Source organism: Knufia obscura, assembly GCF_036327395.1.
Source record: "Knufia obscura strain CCFEE 5817 isolate CBS 148926 chromosome Unknown scaffold_9, whole genome shotgun sequence".
NCBI classification, from domain to species: Eukaryota; Fungi; Ascomycota; class Eurotiomycetes; order Chaetothyriales; family Trichomeriaceae; genus Knufia; species Knufia obscura.
The window spans coordinates 1,081,215-1,096,353 of NW_027042695.1; the positions used below are offsets into that span (position 1 = coordinate 1,081,215).

At 50.4% G+C, this 15,139-nt stretch overlaps 5 protein-coding genes across 5 annotated transcripts; 2 read left to right on the plus strand and 3 right to left on the minus strand.

Moving 5' to 3' along the window:
* Nucleotides 1-156: 156 nt before the first annotated feature.
* On the minus strand, nt 157-3,316 carry RAT1 (5'-3' exoribonuclease 2; the record flags this gene model as incomplete). The annotated part of the gene is made up of 2 exons (XM_064876138.1): nt 157-3,219; nt 3,269-3,316. 2 exons carry the CDS (start codon nt 3,314-3,316, stop codon nt 157-159), a joined length of 3,111 nt encoding a protein of 1,036 aa, XP_064728402.1.
* A 587-nt stretch (nt 3,317-3,903) lies between these two features.
* USO1 (Vesicle-mediated ER to Golgi transport protein) lies at nt 3,904-6,969 on the plus strand (the record flags this gene model as incomplete). Its single annotated transcript, XM_064876139.1, has 1 exon — nt 3,904-6,969. One exon carries the CDS (start codon nt 3,904-3,906, stop codon nt 6,967-6,969), a length of 3,066 nt encoding a protein of 1,021 aa, XP_064728403.1.
* A 1,996-nt stretch (nt 6,970-8,965) lies between these two features.
* On the minus strand, nt 8,966-10,411 carry PMZ80_007734 (uncharacterized protein; the record flags this gene model as incomplete). The annotated part of the gene is made up of 2 exons (XM_064876140.1): nt 8,966-9,958; nt 10,037-10,411. The coding sequence occupies 2 exons, from the start codon at nt 10,409-10,411 to the stop codon at nt 8,966-8,968; spliced, it is 1,368 nt and encodes a 455-aa protein (XP_064728404.1).
* Nucleotides 10,412-11,481: 1,070 nt separating this feature from the next.
* On the minus strand, nt 11,482-12,295 carry PMZ80_007735 (uncharacterized protein; the record flags this gene model as incomplete). The annotated part of the gene is made up of 2 exons (XM_064876141.1): nt 11,482-12,175; nt 12,228-12,295. 2 exons carry the CDS (start codon nt 12,293-12,295, stop codon nt 11,482-11,484), a joined length of 762 nt encoding a protein of 253 aa, XP_064728405.1.
* A 1,287-nt stretch (nt 12,296-13,582) lies between these two features.
* Nucleotides 13,583-14,878, plus strand: PMZ80_007736 (uncharacterized protein; the record flags this gene model as incomplete). Its single annotated transcript, XM_064876142.1, has 1 exon — nt 13,583-14,878. One exon carries the CDS (start codon nt 13,583-13,585, stop codon nt 14,876-14,878), a length of 1,296 nt encoding a protein of 431 aa, XP_064728406.1.
* Between the last annotated feature and the right edge of the window lie 261 nt (nt 14,879-15,139).

A 15,139-nucleotide genomic window follows, 5' to 3' on the forward strand; every position in this document is an offset into this window, starting at 1 on the left:
CTAGTTTCTCCTTGAATTGTACATGAACGTTACTAGCTCATCTAGCACGGGAGCATCAGCAGACTAAATTTATCTTAAGTGCTTGCTACACTCTTCCAGCCATGTTGTAACATCAGAACTGAGCGTGTTCCTCTCCTTCCCCTACAATAGGGAACACTATCTCCTGCCATAGCCATTCTGTCCCTGTCCACCCTGGTAATATCCAGGATTCTGCTGCGGAGGATAATTCTGTCTACCTCCATTCTGCTGTCCGCCACCTCGTCCGTAACCATCTTGTCGTCGGTTGTCATACTGACCTCCTTGCTGTGGAGGATACTGCGGCTGCTGATATCCACCGTACTGTGCAGGAGGGTACTGATCCTGCCGACCATACCCACCCCGATTGTCTCGAGTATCGTAGCCTCCATTTCCGTACTGCTGATACTGCCCGTGACCTTGAGGTGGTAGACCAGCCGGTGGAGGGATTCTTGCGCCCGGCATACCTGGAGCGAATTTCGGGTCGAGGAAGGCAGCAAATGGATTGCTTGGATCGAGAGTCCTCGGGTCCGGTGGCGGAGGCGGACCACCGTTCCTGCCATTACCGTAATTCTGTGGTAGTGGTGGTCGATCTGCTGCGTAGTTGACCCGTGGTTGCCTCCATTGAGCATCTGCCATGTGATCTCGCCTTGAGTTGTCGTACAGAGGTGCGCCACCGAAATCGCGGCCTGAATTTCGTGCCTTGGATTTTAGGATAGCCACATCTGACTTATCGAGGACTGGTGGTGGAAGCACGACGCCAGGGAACAGCATCGACTTGTGGACATGAGTCTTTGGTGGCATATCGTAGTGCACCGCCATCGAGCAGTCATCGTCGACCTCTGGATCAAGCTTGATATCTTCTTCTGGTCCTCGAAGATCCATGTGTGGCAGAAAGATATCGTTCTTCGATGCTTGGCCTGCAACTCGTGCCTTGCGCATGCTCAATTTGACTTCTTTCGGTCCATCACCCTTCGCTTTCTTCTTAGAGTAAAACTCCGCTGCAAGATCGTTGTAGAGGGGATGTTTGTCAGAAATCAGTAGAGCTTCTTTGCCTAGCTCATTGCGCATATGCTCGTCCTCGCTAAGCTCTGGGTACTTCGTAGCCATTGCAGCAAGTAGACGCTTCTCATCGATAAATGGCAGTAAGACAATAGCCTTCCACGATTGCTTCTTACCATTCATGTCAAGGTCAAACTCCTCTGGATAGAAGTCGACAATGTCTGAGTCGGGCTCTGTCATCAATGGGTGGAAAGGCTTTGGTATAGCATGGTTTGATGATGCAGGGAGCACACCCATCAATTGCTCGTAGGGTTTGAATGGCTTGCCTTTGTCGAACTTGATGTCCAGCTGGTCGATATCCTGGAAATCAGCTGCAAAAGGTGCGTAATGGTAAGGATAATACCAGGTCCATGACGGACATCCTTGGAAGTAGTAAAGCAGAACCCAGGACAATCCTTCGACATATGCATTTGCGACCTTACGACGAAACTCGATGTCTGTAGGACTGACGTGAAATTTCTGCTCGTAGTAACGGTCGGCATAACCCTCCTCCCACAGCTTGACAGTGTCAGGAGGCGGATTGTCTGGATCGAACTTCTTCACTGGCTGCTCGACGACAGGTGTGCTTCTGCCTGGAGTACCGACATCTGATTCTGTATCTTCGTCGCCATTTGCCATCAGCTCTGCTTTTCGTTTGCCCAAAGCAGGTGACGGAGTCTCGACTGGCGTAGCGTCGGTTGTGTCCTTGGTTGGTGTAGCATTCTGCTGAGCTAACATCTTCTCCTTCAGAACTGCTGCAGCACTTTTATTCGATGCAATGGCTTTCTCGGCAGCTCCTCGGTTCACGACCATGTTGTAGTTGATTTCCGATGCCGGCAGAGCATTGGCTCCTTGGGTGTAATCTGGCGAACCCCTTCGCTGCTTAGAATTGCGGCTCTCTCTCTGTTCGCGCTGTTCATCCTGTCTCTTTCGTCGCTCTTGGTTTCGCTCTCGGCGTTCATCGTTCTCCCGTCTTTTTCTGAAAATTGCATCTTCCTGCTTAGCCAAGCCTTGCAGAATGACCTGAGCACGAGCAAGATCTACCTCACCATCGCAGGTTAGGTAGCCGCCCATGATTGGCACATTGTCTCTCCAGATTGCAATCAGCTTGTCAATGCCGTCTTCATGAATATCAAGGGAGGGCAAATGTGGTAAGAAGTCGTTGCCGACGAAGAAACACATGAAAACCCAATCGTCAAGAGCACGTTCAAGATCAAAACGGAAGGTTTGACCTGGAACATACATCTCTGCACCAAGGTATTCGCGAAGTATGGGAACATTGAGGAAGACAAAAGGCTTGAGATCTGGGGTCTTGGAAGCTTTCTCGTCGAACTCGCCAGACTTTTCTTTGGCAGTACCGCGACAATTCTCTGCGTAGTGCCCTGGTTGACCGCACAATCTGCAGGTTTTTGCTTTTGCATCTTGAATAGAAACATCTTCTCTGAGAACACGGAAATGAGGCTCATGGGTTGCAATGCCCAGCATGATCAAATCGGCATCCAGGCCATACATGACATGTCTGGTGTTGGGGTCATAGTCGGGGTCTGAACGCTGAGAACGGATGAACTGCATGATCTTGTGCTCACCTTCACCAGGAACACTGGCGTCAGAAATGATGACCTTGAGCTCAGCCCATGCAGGGTCGGTATTGAGTTTCCATTGGCACCAGAAACGGATTGACTGAGCAAGAATGAACATGAATGGAGTGCCAGGTGTGATGACATTGCTATCCCAGGTCTTCTTGATGACTTGATCTACATCTTCGGGTTCACCTCGGGCAATGCGCTGTCGTCGTAACAAGACCTGAAGCTCGGCTTTCTTTTCATCTGCCTCTTTGGCATCCATTTGAGAACGGAATCGTCGAGCTCGTTGTTGATTCATCTTTGCACGGGGCGCAACACCATCAATAGCAATGTATAGCAATCTCCTCGGTCTGACCATGTTCACAACACGTTCGGTATACTCGAAGATTGCCATCATCATCTCACTCTCATCGGCTGGAGGAGGTTTATTCTCGGGGTGAGAGCAGGGGTGGACAATGCCATTGAAATCCAGGTAAAGGTTATGCAATTCCTCTCCATTGGGATTTGGTTTAGTAGTATCAACGGGATATTTTACACCATCGATGTCGAAAGGAGTCTCCTCAATCACAGGTGTGATGATCTAGGCAGTGTCAGTCTCTGATTCGGGGCAAGGATTGAAGATTGCGCACCTTTGGATATTTCTTGGTAAGCCATCTGAAGAGGGCTGGAACACCCATGACGGCGGTTGACTGGTGTTAGTATCGATGAAGGTTAGGGAAGGAATGTACAATGTTCCAGGGAGTTCATCAAGTGGCTGCCTGCTTGTAGACGAGATGTGCAGGTCAGTGGGTGAATCTGCGCCTGGAAAATGACCTTGCAGCGCGATCGGAATCGCAGCTGGAGTGAACAACACTTCAGGGCCGCTACGTGATGAATGATATTGGTTCAATCGGAAGGAGTGATGATGTGGTAGTAGCGAAGTCAGTACAATGCAGCGCAGAGAACTCGAGATTTGGAAGGCGCAGATAGCGACCACGCTAAAAGGATCGACATCTGAAAACGGGCGCGCCTTCTCCGCATTCATTTTATTGCTGCCTTGACGCCTGAGACCGACCAGAAAGTCGAGCACAGGTGCCAACCAGAACAAGCAGGAGCATGTAGGTGTGTATTCGCTCCTACCAAGTCTCGCAAGTGACACGTGGTAGTACCGTTGCTTGTCGGTGGCCCCCCGACGTGAGTCTTGCATTCTTCTTTTTCTTGCACTATGAGCCCACGGTAAGCACAAGATGCCCTCCGCTCAGAGTCGACCACGGTCACACTCAAAATGTTGCGCATTCTCGAGTCACAAGCACCTACGAAGCAGACGGCGACCGATACCATAAACATCCTGAGCAACCGCTTATCCAGTGCTACACTTCTTGAAGACCGAAGAGCTGCCATTCTTGGCTTGAGGAGCTTTGCAAAACAGTATCCTGCTTCTGTTGCATCAGGAGCCTTGAGGGATCTAATTGCAGGGCTGAGAAGAGATGGAGAGGATCCAGATACTCTCAAGATCGTCCTTGAGACTCTGCTCATGCTGTTCGAGCCCGATGCCACAAGTCCCGAGGCTTCAGAGGATATTGCACTATGGCTGGCCGATGAGTTCGCTATGCGTCAGGACAACATCACAGCTCTGCTAGAACTACTTGAGAAAAGCGAGTTCTACCTGCGACTATATGCTCTGCAAATATTATCTCAAGTTTGTGCTGCACGCCCACAAAGGGCTCAGGAAGCCATATCTGCCGCTCCAGATGGGCCCTCAAGGATTATAGAGGTGATGAAGGATAAGAGGGAAGCTGTGCGGAATGAGGCCCTGCTACTACTCATTGCCATAACACCTACCTCGGCAGAGTTGCAGAAGGTCGTTGCTTACGAGGAGGGGTTTGACCATGTCTTCGCCATAATCGACGCTGAAGGTGGCTTGACTCATGGCGCCACCACTGTGCAGGACTGTCTGTCCCTACTCAGCAATCTTCTCAAGCTCAACAGCTTGAACCAACTCTATTTCAGGGAGAATGGCTGTGTTGAGAAAGTGGCCAAGCTGCTTTCTCAAGTCATCCAAGAGGAGGAAAAACCAGACGGCGTTTCTGAATGGGCTCGTCCACAACGTGATCTCAATCTCTGGGGTCTTCTGACTGTGCTACAGTTGTTCTTGGTCAGAGGTTCTCAAGGAACTCCTCCGTCTCAAAATGCTTTCTGGCGGAGTGGTGTCCTACAACGAGTCCTACAGATTGCCTTCCATCAGACCTTTGGTTCCAATGTACGGGCCCGTGCTCTAGACACCTGCGCTAGTGCCATACGCGGTAACACAGCCTTGCAAGAGCAATTCGGTGACTTGGCTGTGCCTGCTGTCCGTCAGCAAACCTCCGCAATGAATGGACGGGCGACGCCGAAGGCAAGCTCAGTGAAGTCAGGTCCTAGCACACCAGCCAACGTGGAGATGTCAAATGTTATTGAGTCTCTTCTTGAGCTGACCTTAGACTCAGACGCCACTCCATTCTTTGATGTTCGTTTGGCTGCTTGCAATTGTGTCAAAGCCTTCTTCGAGGGTCACAACGGCATTCGAGGCCACGTATTGCGTCGAGCCATCGACGGCCACAAAAGTGGCGACGACGCCGTGCCTAACATCCTTACTGTTCTTCTCGAACCGCCCAATTCGCGAGCTAATGCGGATCCTTATCAGCAGTGGATGGCAGCCGTGCTCCTCCTGCACCTACTCAATGGTTATCCTGAAAGCAAAGCCTTCGCTGCGAGGGTGTCTGAGAGCGACGACGAGACAGAAGGTGAAGATGGGTATGAAGTTGTTACTTTCATTCAGAGCATTACTAGTAATGTTGTCGCCGGCGTGCAGCACCCTGAAGATGAGCGAGCGTTGATAGGCTACCTTATGCTTCTTTCAATCTGGCTGTTCGAGGAGCCTGATGCAGTGAACGATCTTCTTACAGAAGGTAGCATAGTTCAAGGCTTGCTTGGGGCGGTGAAGACAGCCTCATCCACGATGCCACTGGTTGCAGGCCTGTGCGCTTTTCTTCTTGCGATAGTCTACGAATTCTCCACGAAAGATTCGCCGATCAAAAGAGCCGAGCTGCATGGGATTATATTGGACCCTAAGAAGGGGCTGAATCGCGAAGTCTTTCTCGACAAGCTTACAAAATTACGCGAATCTTCCTTCATCAGGGATTTCGAAGTCATGCCTATCGTGTCCGAAGGTGGGCAGGCGCAGGTGTACTTTGACCAAACATTCATCCACTTTTTCAAGGATTATTATGACCGTTGTTTTAGAGCCATAGATAGGGAGCCTGGATACGAAGCGTCAATCTTGATTAACGGCGTACAAAAGGGAGTTTCGCGGGAGTTGGTGGATGACTTGCGGGCTCAAGTTGATGAGAAGAGCGCGAGTCTTGAGACAGCTCAGATAGACTTAGCTTCGCTGCGGCAGCAGCTTGAACATGAAGTGCTGGAACATAGAAGGACGAGAGAATCTGCTGATACTAAGCTTGGCCAGATCAAGCAGGTAAACCAGAGCTTGCAAAACAATCACGAAGAGGAGATGCGAACAGCACGGCAGAAAATCGAGCGTCAAAAAAACAACCATCAAGAGGAGGTACAAACACTGCGGCAGGACCTCACACGCCAGCATACCACATTGACAGCCGCTCACGAATCTGCTCTAGCACAATTACGCAAAGATCACGACGTGAAATTAGAGCAGACTACCAGGCAGTCCAAAGCCGAAAAGGAATATCTCGAGCAAAGGCGCAATGCTCTAGAGAAAGAAGTGGCGAGGCACAAAGAGAACCTGGCCAAACAACAAGCGGAAGCAGAAAAGGCTGCAAACCAAGCAAAGCATATCCAGAAAGAACAGCAAGCAGAGATCGAAGCTCTGCACAAGAATCTAAAGACATTCGAGGATCAGCTCGCCAAGACAAGGACAGAGCATGAATCACAGCTACAGGCCACGAGAAGTGAGCTTCAGCAGCGGCTCGACGAGGCAGAGAGCCAAGCTCAAGATACAGGAAAGCAGCTCGCAGTCGCAAAGTCAGCCCTGGATAGTTCTCGAAAAGATGTGGCTAGTCTCCAAGCTCGAATCACCTCAGCAGAAGATCGCGCTTCAAAAGCAGATACTTCGCTGAAGGCTGCGCAAGCCGAGCTCGAGCAGCTTCAAGCCGCAGCAACGAGGCAGAAAGACACGCAGACTGAGTTCGACGATCTTCTCGTTGTGTTTGCGGATCTCGAAGCTAAAAGGGCCGCTGACAAAAAGAGACTCAAAGACCTTGGGGAGGACGTCAGTGAGGACGAGGATGAAGGGCAGGAGGATGGCGACGGTGATGAGGAAGAAGAAGACGAATAAGTCTCAGTGATAGAGATAGATCTGGTATCGATTACTCAATCTTGGGTGGACCCCACTGTGCAATGGAAGACCATATTCCTTACTATCGTGTCTCAAGGCGCACAAGTTCAAACTTTCCCTTCTATATTATTCAGACATACTCACTGAATTTTTCCCTGCCTGCCATCAAGTCTCTACCTACACTGTTCCACGCATATACGCAACCTGTTTCTGAAACCCTCTGCCATCTGTGCCTACGTCTAACCTTCCAGTCACAGCCCTATCTGCTTCGATCTTCAGAACGCGACCTCTCGATGCTCTGTACAGTATCCATTGATCTGATACCAAATCACCCGCCCGGGCGTCCCCATCCACTGTAACGGACTAAGGTGTCCTTTCACCCTCACGAAAGAGTGCCGGAGTTGAGAGTTTCGCGCCTTAGGCTTGGCGTCAAGACAGAAAACCCGTTTTGGCATCTGGCTGATAGAGATCCATGTTTTAAACAGCTGTCAGACTCTTTCAGAAGGTCGCATCAAGAATCAGAAAAGTCTATCGTACTGAGAAACTCTTTATTCATAATCACCTCCATTATCATCATCGTTGATATATAGTTAAACATGCTAGAGTGACGCGAAGTAAAGACTGCCATATTGCTAAAGTCGAAACTAGTTTTCTGTCTTGACGCCAAGCCTAAGCCCGGACATCACCGTTCTAGAATATCTCAGCACCCAATCCAGGCTAGCACAGCGCCCGTACAAGTCCGATACGGAGTAATTCAAGTTGTCTCACACCTGATTTTGCATCAAAGTAAAGTACCCGTCCTTGCCGTCCATATACCAGATGGACATATTACTAGCTACTTCATCGTTGGCGAGATTTGTTCCACTATGTAGATGGTTCATAGTACAAGTCGAGGTGCAGAGACGAGCTCGGTATTGATGCGTGGATGCCACTTGTGTGGTGCGTTGAATTTGACCTGCGACAAATTTATTCGACGAGCTCGATCAATTGGACCGTGACCACGCTACTTCTTATAGCATACCAACATCAGTCGTAGCCAAGGCCAATATAGACTACACAGACACATTCAAGAGCAACCTCGGAAGGGATCTAATTTGCATAGCAGAGTTGCCCTATCCGCTACACAGTGGTTATCGGCGGTCGAACGATGACATGGTGAACCGCTCGACGATAACCCGATGACAACGACCGACATGAACCTCACGGAGGTGGAGAACGACTGCCTGACTCGTCGTATTCTCAATCACGAACGTGTGAGCAGGGCGTGAAGTGGAGGGAACACACCAGCATGGGTTGGGCGGTAGAGATACGAGGGCCGCCGAGCAATGATGAGCTGAGGTGGGAGGATGTGAAGCAAACAAAATGTGGGAAAGAGATGCGAGGTGGTCATCCATCCCATAGATATTTGACATCGATCCAATACATGCTGCCATTGCTGGCTCCTCCTTTACTGTAATCGAGCCCTTCAACCCTATCCTGCCCTCCTGAGCTTCACCGAATCAACGCGTTCGCTCTCTGCGCAACGAACTTCTCATGAGCCGTTTGCCTCAATGCTTCTTGCAGTAGCGTAACTGACTCTTCATATTCTGCTTCCGTGTTCGACCTTACCCACGCTGGTCATCGTCGACCTTTCAGCTAAGGAGTGTCACCACCCACGGAGATGCGGCGCGTATCGCGTTGTTTGGAGATATACTCCGTTAGTCGACCTGAAAAGACTATCCAGCCGTCCAAGCAGGCTGTTCGAAGGCTATCTGGGCTCGCAGTTGCCTCTGGTTTATCCGTGAGGTGCTGGACCGCAAGACCTGGTGTTCTTGAGGCCAGGATGGATAGCAAGAATCACTGGCGTAGTGTACGTGATAGACGCTGCCAAAAATGCCAGTTGTTAAGGGGACTGAGTCAGCGCGTCCGACTCGCATCACACGTTGGATCGATGGTATTGTGTTTACCAGCTTTCGCTGTTTGTGTGTATCAATTTGATATCTAATTGGCCGTTCGTTCATGACAAAGAGACATCAGCCTGCATTTTCGCCATGTATGATGGCAGGAGCGAGAAGGACGCGACTTCCAATTTCTTCGTCGATAACACCAGACTTATGCTGTGAGATATCCTCAATAATTCCGAGCCGAACGAACAGCTCGACGCTAATGTCCGAGGTACGACGAGGTCAACGTATGTAGTCGCTGTATATTCCTCTCCGTGCTCCTCGTCCAGGGTATAGAAGGGTGGGAAGTCAAGCTTGGTGTCCTTGGCAATCATTTGAGAAGTCTTATTCATGATCGTGTAGTCCTTGGCGAGAGCACCGGCACTGAAGCGTTGGTCTTCATGCCAGTAAGCTGAGAGAGACACGATGCTTTCCAGCCCTTTCTGCCGCAAGTGGTGGCGTAGGAGGGTAGACTTCGTCGCACCAGCGGCAGATACGAGTGTTGGTATTGTGATCGTCATGGTTACTGGAAGAGTGAATGTGAGGTTATCGCTGGTCCCACAACCCGAAAGCTGTAGTGGTGCTGTGAGCGGGATGTTGAAGCCAATATTTGTCGCTGTCGGCTGACCCGACAGGTGTCTATTATACCCGCAGTAGGCGAAGATGGAGTTCCAGTTTTCCTTGAAGCGGAGCCGTGGAGGGATTCTGGCGGCTGCACTGGAAGGAGAAACATGTATAGAGGATGGTGATAGAGATAATTCGAGGGCACGGCTGAAGCCTCGAGGCGTACTTGACGCACATTCTGCACTGGGCACCGTGGTGAATTGTGTTGTGATCCAGAACTGTACCTCGCAGCTGCCGGTGACGAGGCGCTGGTCGCTCAGAGCGGTATGCTCCGTGACATATTTCGAGCCTGTGATTGTAGTTGAGGTCGGTAACCTAACACCACTTGTGTCGAATGTGACTGTAGTGCAGAATGTGGATGTGCGCCGCCTTTCTTCCGGCTCATGGCTGTTGACACATGTTGTGAAGTCCGAAGGATTGCGTTGTTCGGTAACTTGCAGGATCTATATCATGAGGCAACAGTCAGTCATCATCTGGAGGTTGATGTGGGTGTGCCACGGATCATATGACTGGCTACCAACCTTCTGTGTAGCTTCATGCTCGCCGATATGTGTCCTGACAGCCCCATGGAGAGTGAATTCCACCTGGTCGAAGAGCGGACTGGCAACATCGTCAAATGCTCGACGATCGTGTATTCGAACATCGACCTCGATGCTCCGACTTGGATCAATTGCCGTCTTGTCGGTTTCGTAGTAAGGCGGAAGATATGTATCGTCATCAAGATGCTTCCAATGGTTACCATGCGAGCTCAGCGCAGAGAAACTGACATCGATTGTGCTCGTGTCGCCAGCAGGGTGAATTGGCATTTCCCGACATTTAGGTGATTTCGTGGACTGCCCCGTGTAGATACGAGTTGTCCTTCGCGCCAACGACGTCTGTAGGGATATTTGGTCCATGAATGTACAATATGATGTGATGCGTACGAGAAGGTCAGACCAAAGCTTCCACACAAAACGAGATATATTAGTTTCTGCAATGCACGTTGTTTATGACCACGAAGTACCTTCAATCATGAACATACCCGTAGTCGTTCAGGTACGAAGCAATTGCCTTGGCCATAGCGCCGTTGCAGGACAGGGGAAGGAGGGTAGGCGTAATGAAGCGGGGCCTGAATTGCCTAAATGCGCCTTTCAGGAGCCATCCAGTCAGATCGACGCGAGGATCATCCCGGAAGCGGTAACCATAGAGGGCCGAGGAACGCAACAAGCTTGTTTATGAGATTTGTGGATAACCTGATTTCGGGCACACGTTAGGCATCAGTTTCAATCGGGTGTCTTCCTCGAGCGGTGAGTAATGTCCTAGGAAGGGAAACCTTGCGATGAACCATGCTGCAAGGCAAGAGTTGCCCAGCGATGGTTTCCTTTCAATCACAAAAAAAAGGCATGATTGGCTGAGCGCAGCTGTGAAAAAGGAGCGTCGAAAGTGAGGCGCAAGAAGGAAGATCGTCGAGCAGTTGCTTCGGAGATCTCACGCTAAGCCCTACGGAGTTAGCTCGAAGCTCTCGCTGGAGACAGTGCCCTCGGGAGCATTCGGCTAGATGCTGATCAGGCTCCGCGCGGTATATCAATGTGGCCGCACAAGCAACAAGGTCAAGGACCGGCGTACTCTCCAGATGCGAGATTTAATACTTACAGACGTTCCGCATACTCGCAAACCGATGTCAATATACCGACGAACGTCTCTCTGGTAATCGCTCTTTGTACGGTACGGGCGTGCCCCCTAAGTAGTGACGTGAGCGGCCAGCTTGATATTCTGCGTGGAGTCAGGGGAGCTGAGTGTGCGATAAATGAAGCTGAGACCTCATCGACCATAACCGTCCGACTCGCCTAAGTTGCCAGCAATTCCTTGTACGGTCCGCCTTCTCGGCGTAGAAGCCGGTCAAGTCAATGTCATATGTTGACAAACCGTCAGTAATGAGTGGGAAGCAGAAAATGATGGATAGCAAAAGACTAGCTAGTAAACACTGTCAGATCCCATCCTGGTGGGCACCATGATCCAAATCCTCGCTTGAAGAATGCCAAGGACGTGCTCGCCATGTTCTATCTTGATATCCTCTATCGGCGGCCTCCTGGTACTGAGAATCGTGTCCCTTTTTCCAGTATTCATATACCGTCTTCTTGAGCTGGCGAGCCTCCTTGGCCGCATTGTACCTGAACCCTATACTGACGAGACCGCGGCCTTGTGCATTGAGCACTAGACCCGTCACGAGGTCGATTTGTTGTCGGGCGTCCTCCAGGGATGTCTTTAGCCTGTCGACTCGGTGATGTGCGATATCCTCAATCTTGACTAGAGCCTTGGAGCATAGGCGGAAGTAGAATGACTTTGCCATCGAACCTGTGTGGGTATATTGAATGACTATGTCTGGTTGTGCAGAATGGAGGCAGCCAACAGCGTGGACCCTTTCGATAGGGTTCCTGACATCTTTGAACATGTCTATAAGTTCGGCTGAGGACAATGTAGTATCCCATGCAAGATGATCTATGGCCAAGGTGCAGTGAGTCTCGGCAGAATCGTTCTGTAGCCTGACGCTCATGATTTTGTGGACATGTTTCTTGAATACATCGCAAGTCGTGTAATGGGGTGCTCCAAATTTGGTGAGGATCAATCTGCTTAGCCAGTCGACTTCTCGAAGATCCTGATTGTCGGGCAAAAGGTTACCACTATCTCAGTATTAGCCATAGCTACAAGTCTTCCAAACTTCAAATGACTTACTCGCGTTGCTGTAGATGAAAGTTGCAGATCCGGGGACCGGCATATTTGAATTCCCCATCGCAGGACATCTGCATTCGTGGTCGAACACAGCCCGAGCAGATTGTGAGAGCTGCACCAAGTTCACCGTCTCCCTAGAATGTGACTTGAATCGGGTATTCTTGTCTTGGATAGCCCACCAGATCAAGCTGGAAGACGCGATAGGTTCTAGGTCCTGGCAGTCCGTTGTACATGCCTGGGTGTGTCCACATTTTGATGGAATTGAGGCTATGTGGCGACAGATGGCTGAGAGCGATTGTATGTTATTGAGGGGTACGCCGATGGAAATGTGCAGAAAGTTGCTGGCGAAGCAAATGATGGCGGACAGTGCTTGATGCTGAGACACAGATATATAGTAAAATGATGAAGGGCGTCCACCGCAGCGAGGAATAGTATGCTGTAAAACGAAAGTGACTACCTCGATATTGTTTGAAAGAGAGAGGTCGGGCACTGCAAAGACTTCGACTTACTCCAATTATATTAATCGCAGTCATCTTCAGCTGTGGGAAGGAGCGTTCACGAACATAGAGATGTCAGGTGCAACCGCGCGGTCGGACGTGCTTCACAGTTGCTGCTGCCAACCTAATGAATTCTCAACAGCATCGCCCCTACTGACGGCAGGATGTCGTGCCTGACAGCGTGGTACTGCACCTAGGACCTTCATTGCAGCCATGTCGATCTGGGCTACTGGCTCGTCACAGTCTGAAAGATGGTGCACACAAAAGACGGGATCAGAGACGAGTATCATAGAGTACCTGACAAGCTTGAGAGTGATCTGGCTGTACTAATCTCAAAACCTGTCGTGGCGCAACGTAGACCCACAGCGTACTGGATCACGTTCCGATAAGGTATGGCAGTCGGTAAGTCAGATAGTGCGACTGTGGGAAGCCTTTATACTCGGGCTGCTCACACATGTATTGGGGTTCCGACTCTTGTATATATGGCAGTGGTAGAGGAGCAGACTGGACCACATCAAGAACAGAGCAATGACACGTCTTTAGGTTGGTGCCACACGATTTCACGCGGAATCATTCTAGCGCCGTCCGTTGCCCGAGCGCAATCTCTCGAGCACTCAAATTGGCTATCCTATCAAATTAAGTTCCAAGCAATCGACTCACACCGTGGACTGACTTGGACATGGGTTCTTATCATGCCTGTCGGTATGAGTCTAGTCGCTGCGAGGGTTTCCGCACGAACCGATCTGAAGAGTAGACGCGCTGTTTGAAGCATGACTAGAACTCACCTTCTCATGATGTAGCTAACAAGTAACGCCCCGAAGAATCGAGGAACAAAATCGTACAGGGCAGAACATAGTATCCATGAGTACAGTCAAGTTTGAGGCAATCGTGCCGGAGGCCGGTGCCAGCAAACGAAGATCAAGAATAGGCTCGTTATTGCACAAGCTCACAAAGCCGGCCGAAGAACCACCATATCGACCGCTTCCGGAATACCACATTCGAGTTGTCGACATCAAGCCTGTCACCACGCAACACCTCCTCGAGGTCAAACTGACAGTCGTTGATCCTCGAAAGTTCAAGTATATCGCGCTGTCTTACACATGGGATCAGGACGTTGCTGGTGAGTCCGACGCGTCTCACGGTCTAGTCGGCGCAACTCAACCCATTCTCTGCGGCGGCACAGAAGTCAAGATCAGCCAAAACCTCTACGATGCACTCTGTCAAATCCGTAATGTTTCGAGCGGCGTCCCAGTATTTGTTGATGCGTTGTGCATCAACTTCGATGATAACCATGAGCGCACCAACTATCTCGAGATTATGGGTCACATCTACAGTCGCGCTGCATCCGTTATTGTCTGGCTTGGCAAGAGCGAATCTTACACCGACGAGGTCATGCTCATCATGCGCAAACTCGTCAACGCGATCGATTGGCGGAGAATTGGCGATGGGAGCAGCTACAATTTTCGCGATCCACGATTTTTCACTATGGTAGGCATTGAACCTCTCACCCTCAAGCAATGGCGAGAGATCCAAGCTTTCTGCCACCTGAGATGGTTCACGCGATACTGGGCATTCTTCGAATTGGCTCTGGCAAAGCAAGCACTGTTTCTGTGGGGTGAGGCATGCATGGAGTACAACTTCCTGATTGATTTCGGGATGATTCTCAGTCTGAGCGGCTGGCTGGATGAGCTGCGGCAAGATACGATAGACGGGATTGAAGAGCCGATATATGGCTTGACCAAGATGCTGGGACCTGTGGCCAGGCTCAGATCCACTCCTCCATGGCACCCCAAACACAAAGAGCACGCCTCATGGATGACGGAAAATTATCAGCTAGAGACTGAGCAGCAACACGCATGGAAATTCTTCGAAATCTTGCTTCAGAGTGCCGAAGCATTTGACTGTCGAGATCCTCGCGATATAGCATATGCTCCACTGGCATTGGTCAGGCATGTCTTTGGCGGACAACCGATCAACAAGCAGTGGCCACGACCAGATTATACCAGACCGGCAGATGAGGTACTGAGAACGTTCAGCAATGCCGTACAGCAGCACACATTGCAGCCTTCGATCCTGGCGACTGCGGATGAAACTCAGCAATATCAAGCACAGCAGCCACCAGCACACGTAGAAAGGGGTCGGTCTCAGAGACGCTGAAAGCCTTTCGGACGGCACGAGCAAACAAGAACAGGACCATACAGGCGCCATGCCGCCACAGCAGTATCCGAAGCATCGGACCGTACCACAATCTTACACCAAGTGCATACAGGCCATTTGCAGGCAATACAGCAAATTGAAGCTTCTGAAACAACCAGCCCTGGTTGTAGGCATCTTTATACGTACATCGATCACTCCTCCAAAACAATCAGTCACTGGCACGCCACCCCAGTCTCACTCACTTTCACTGATCCGATGTCC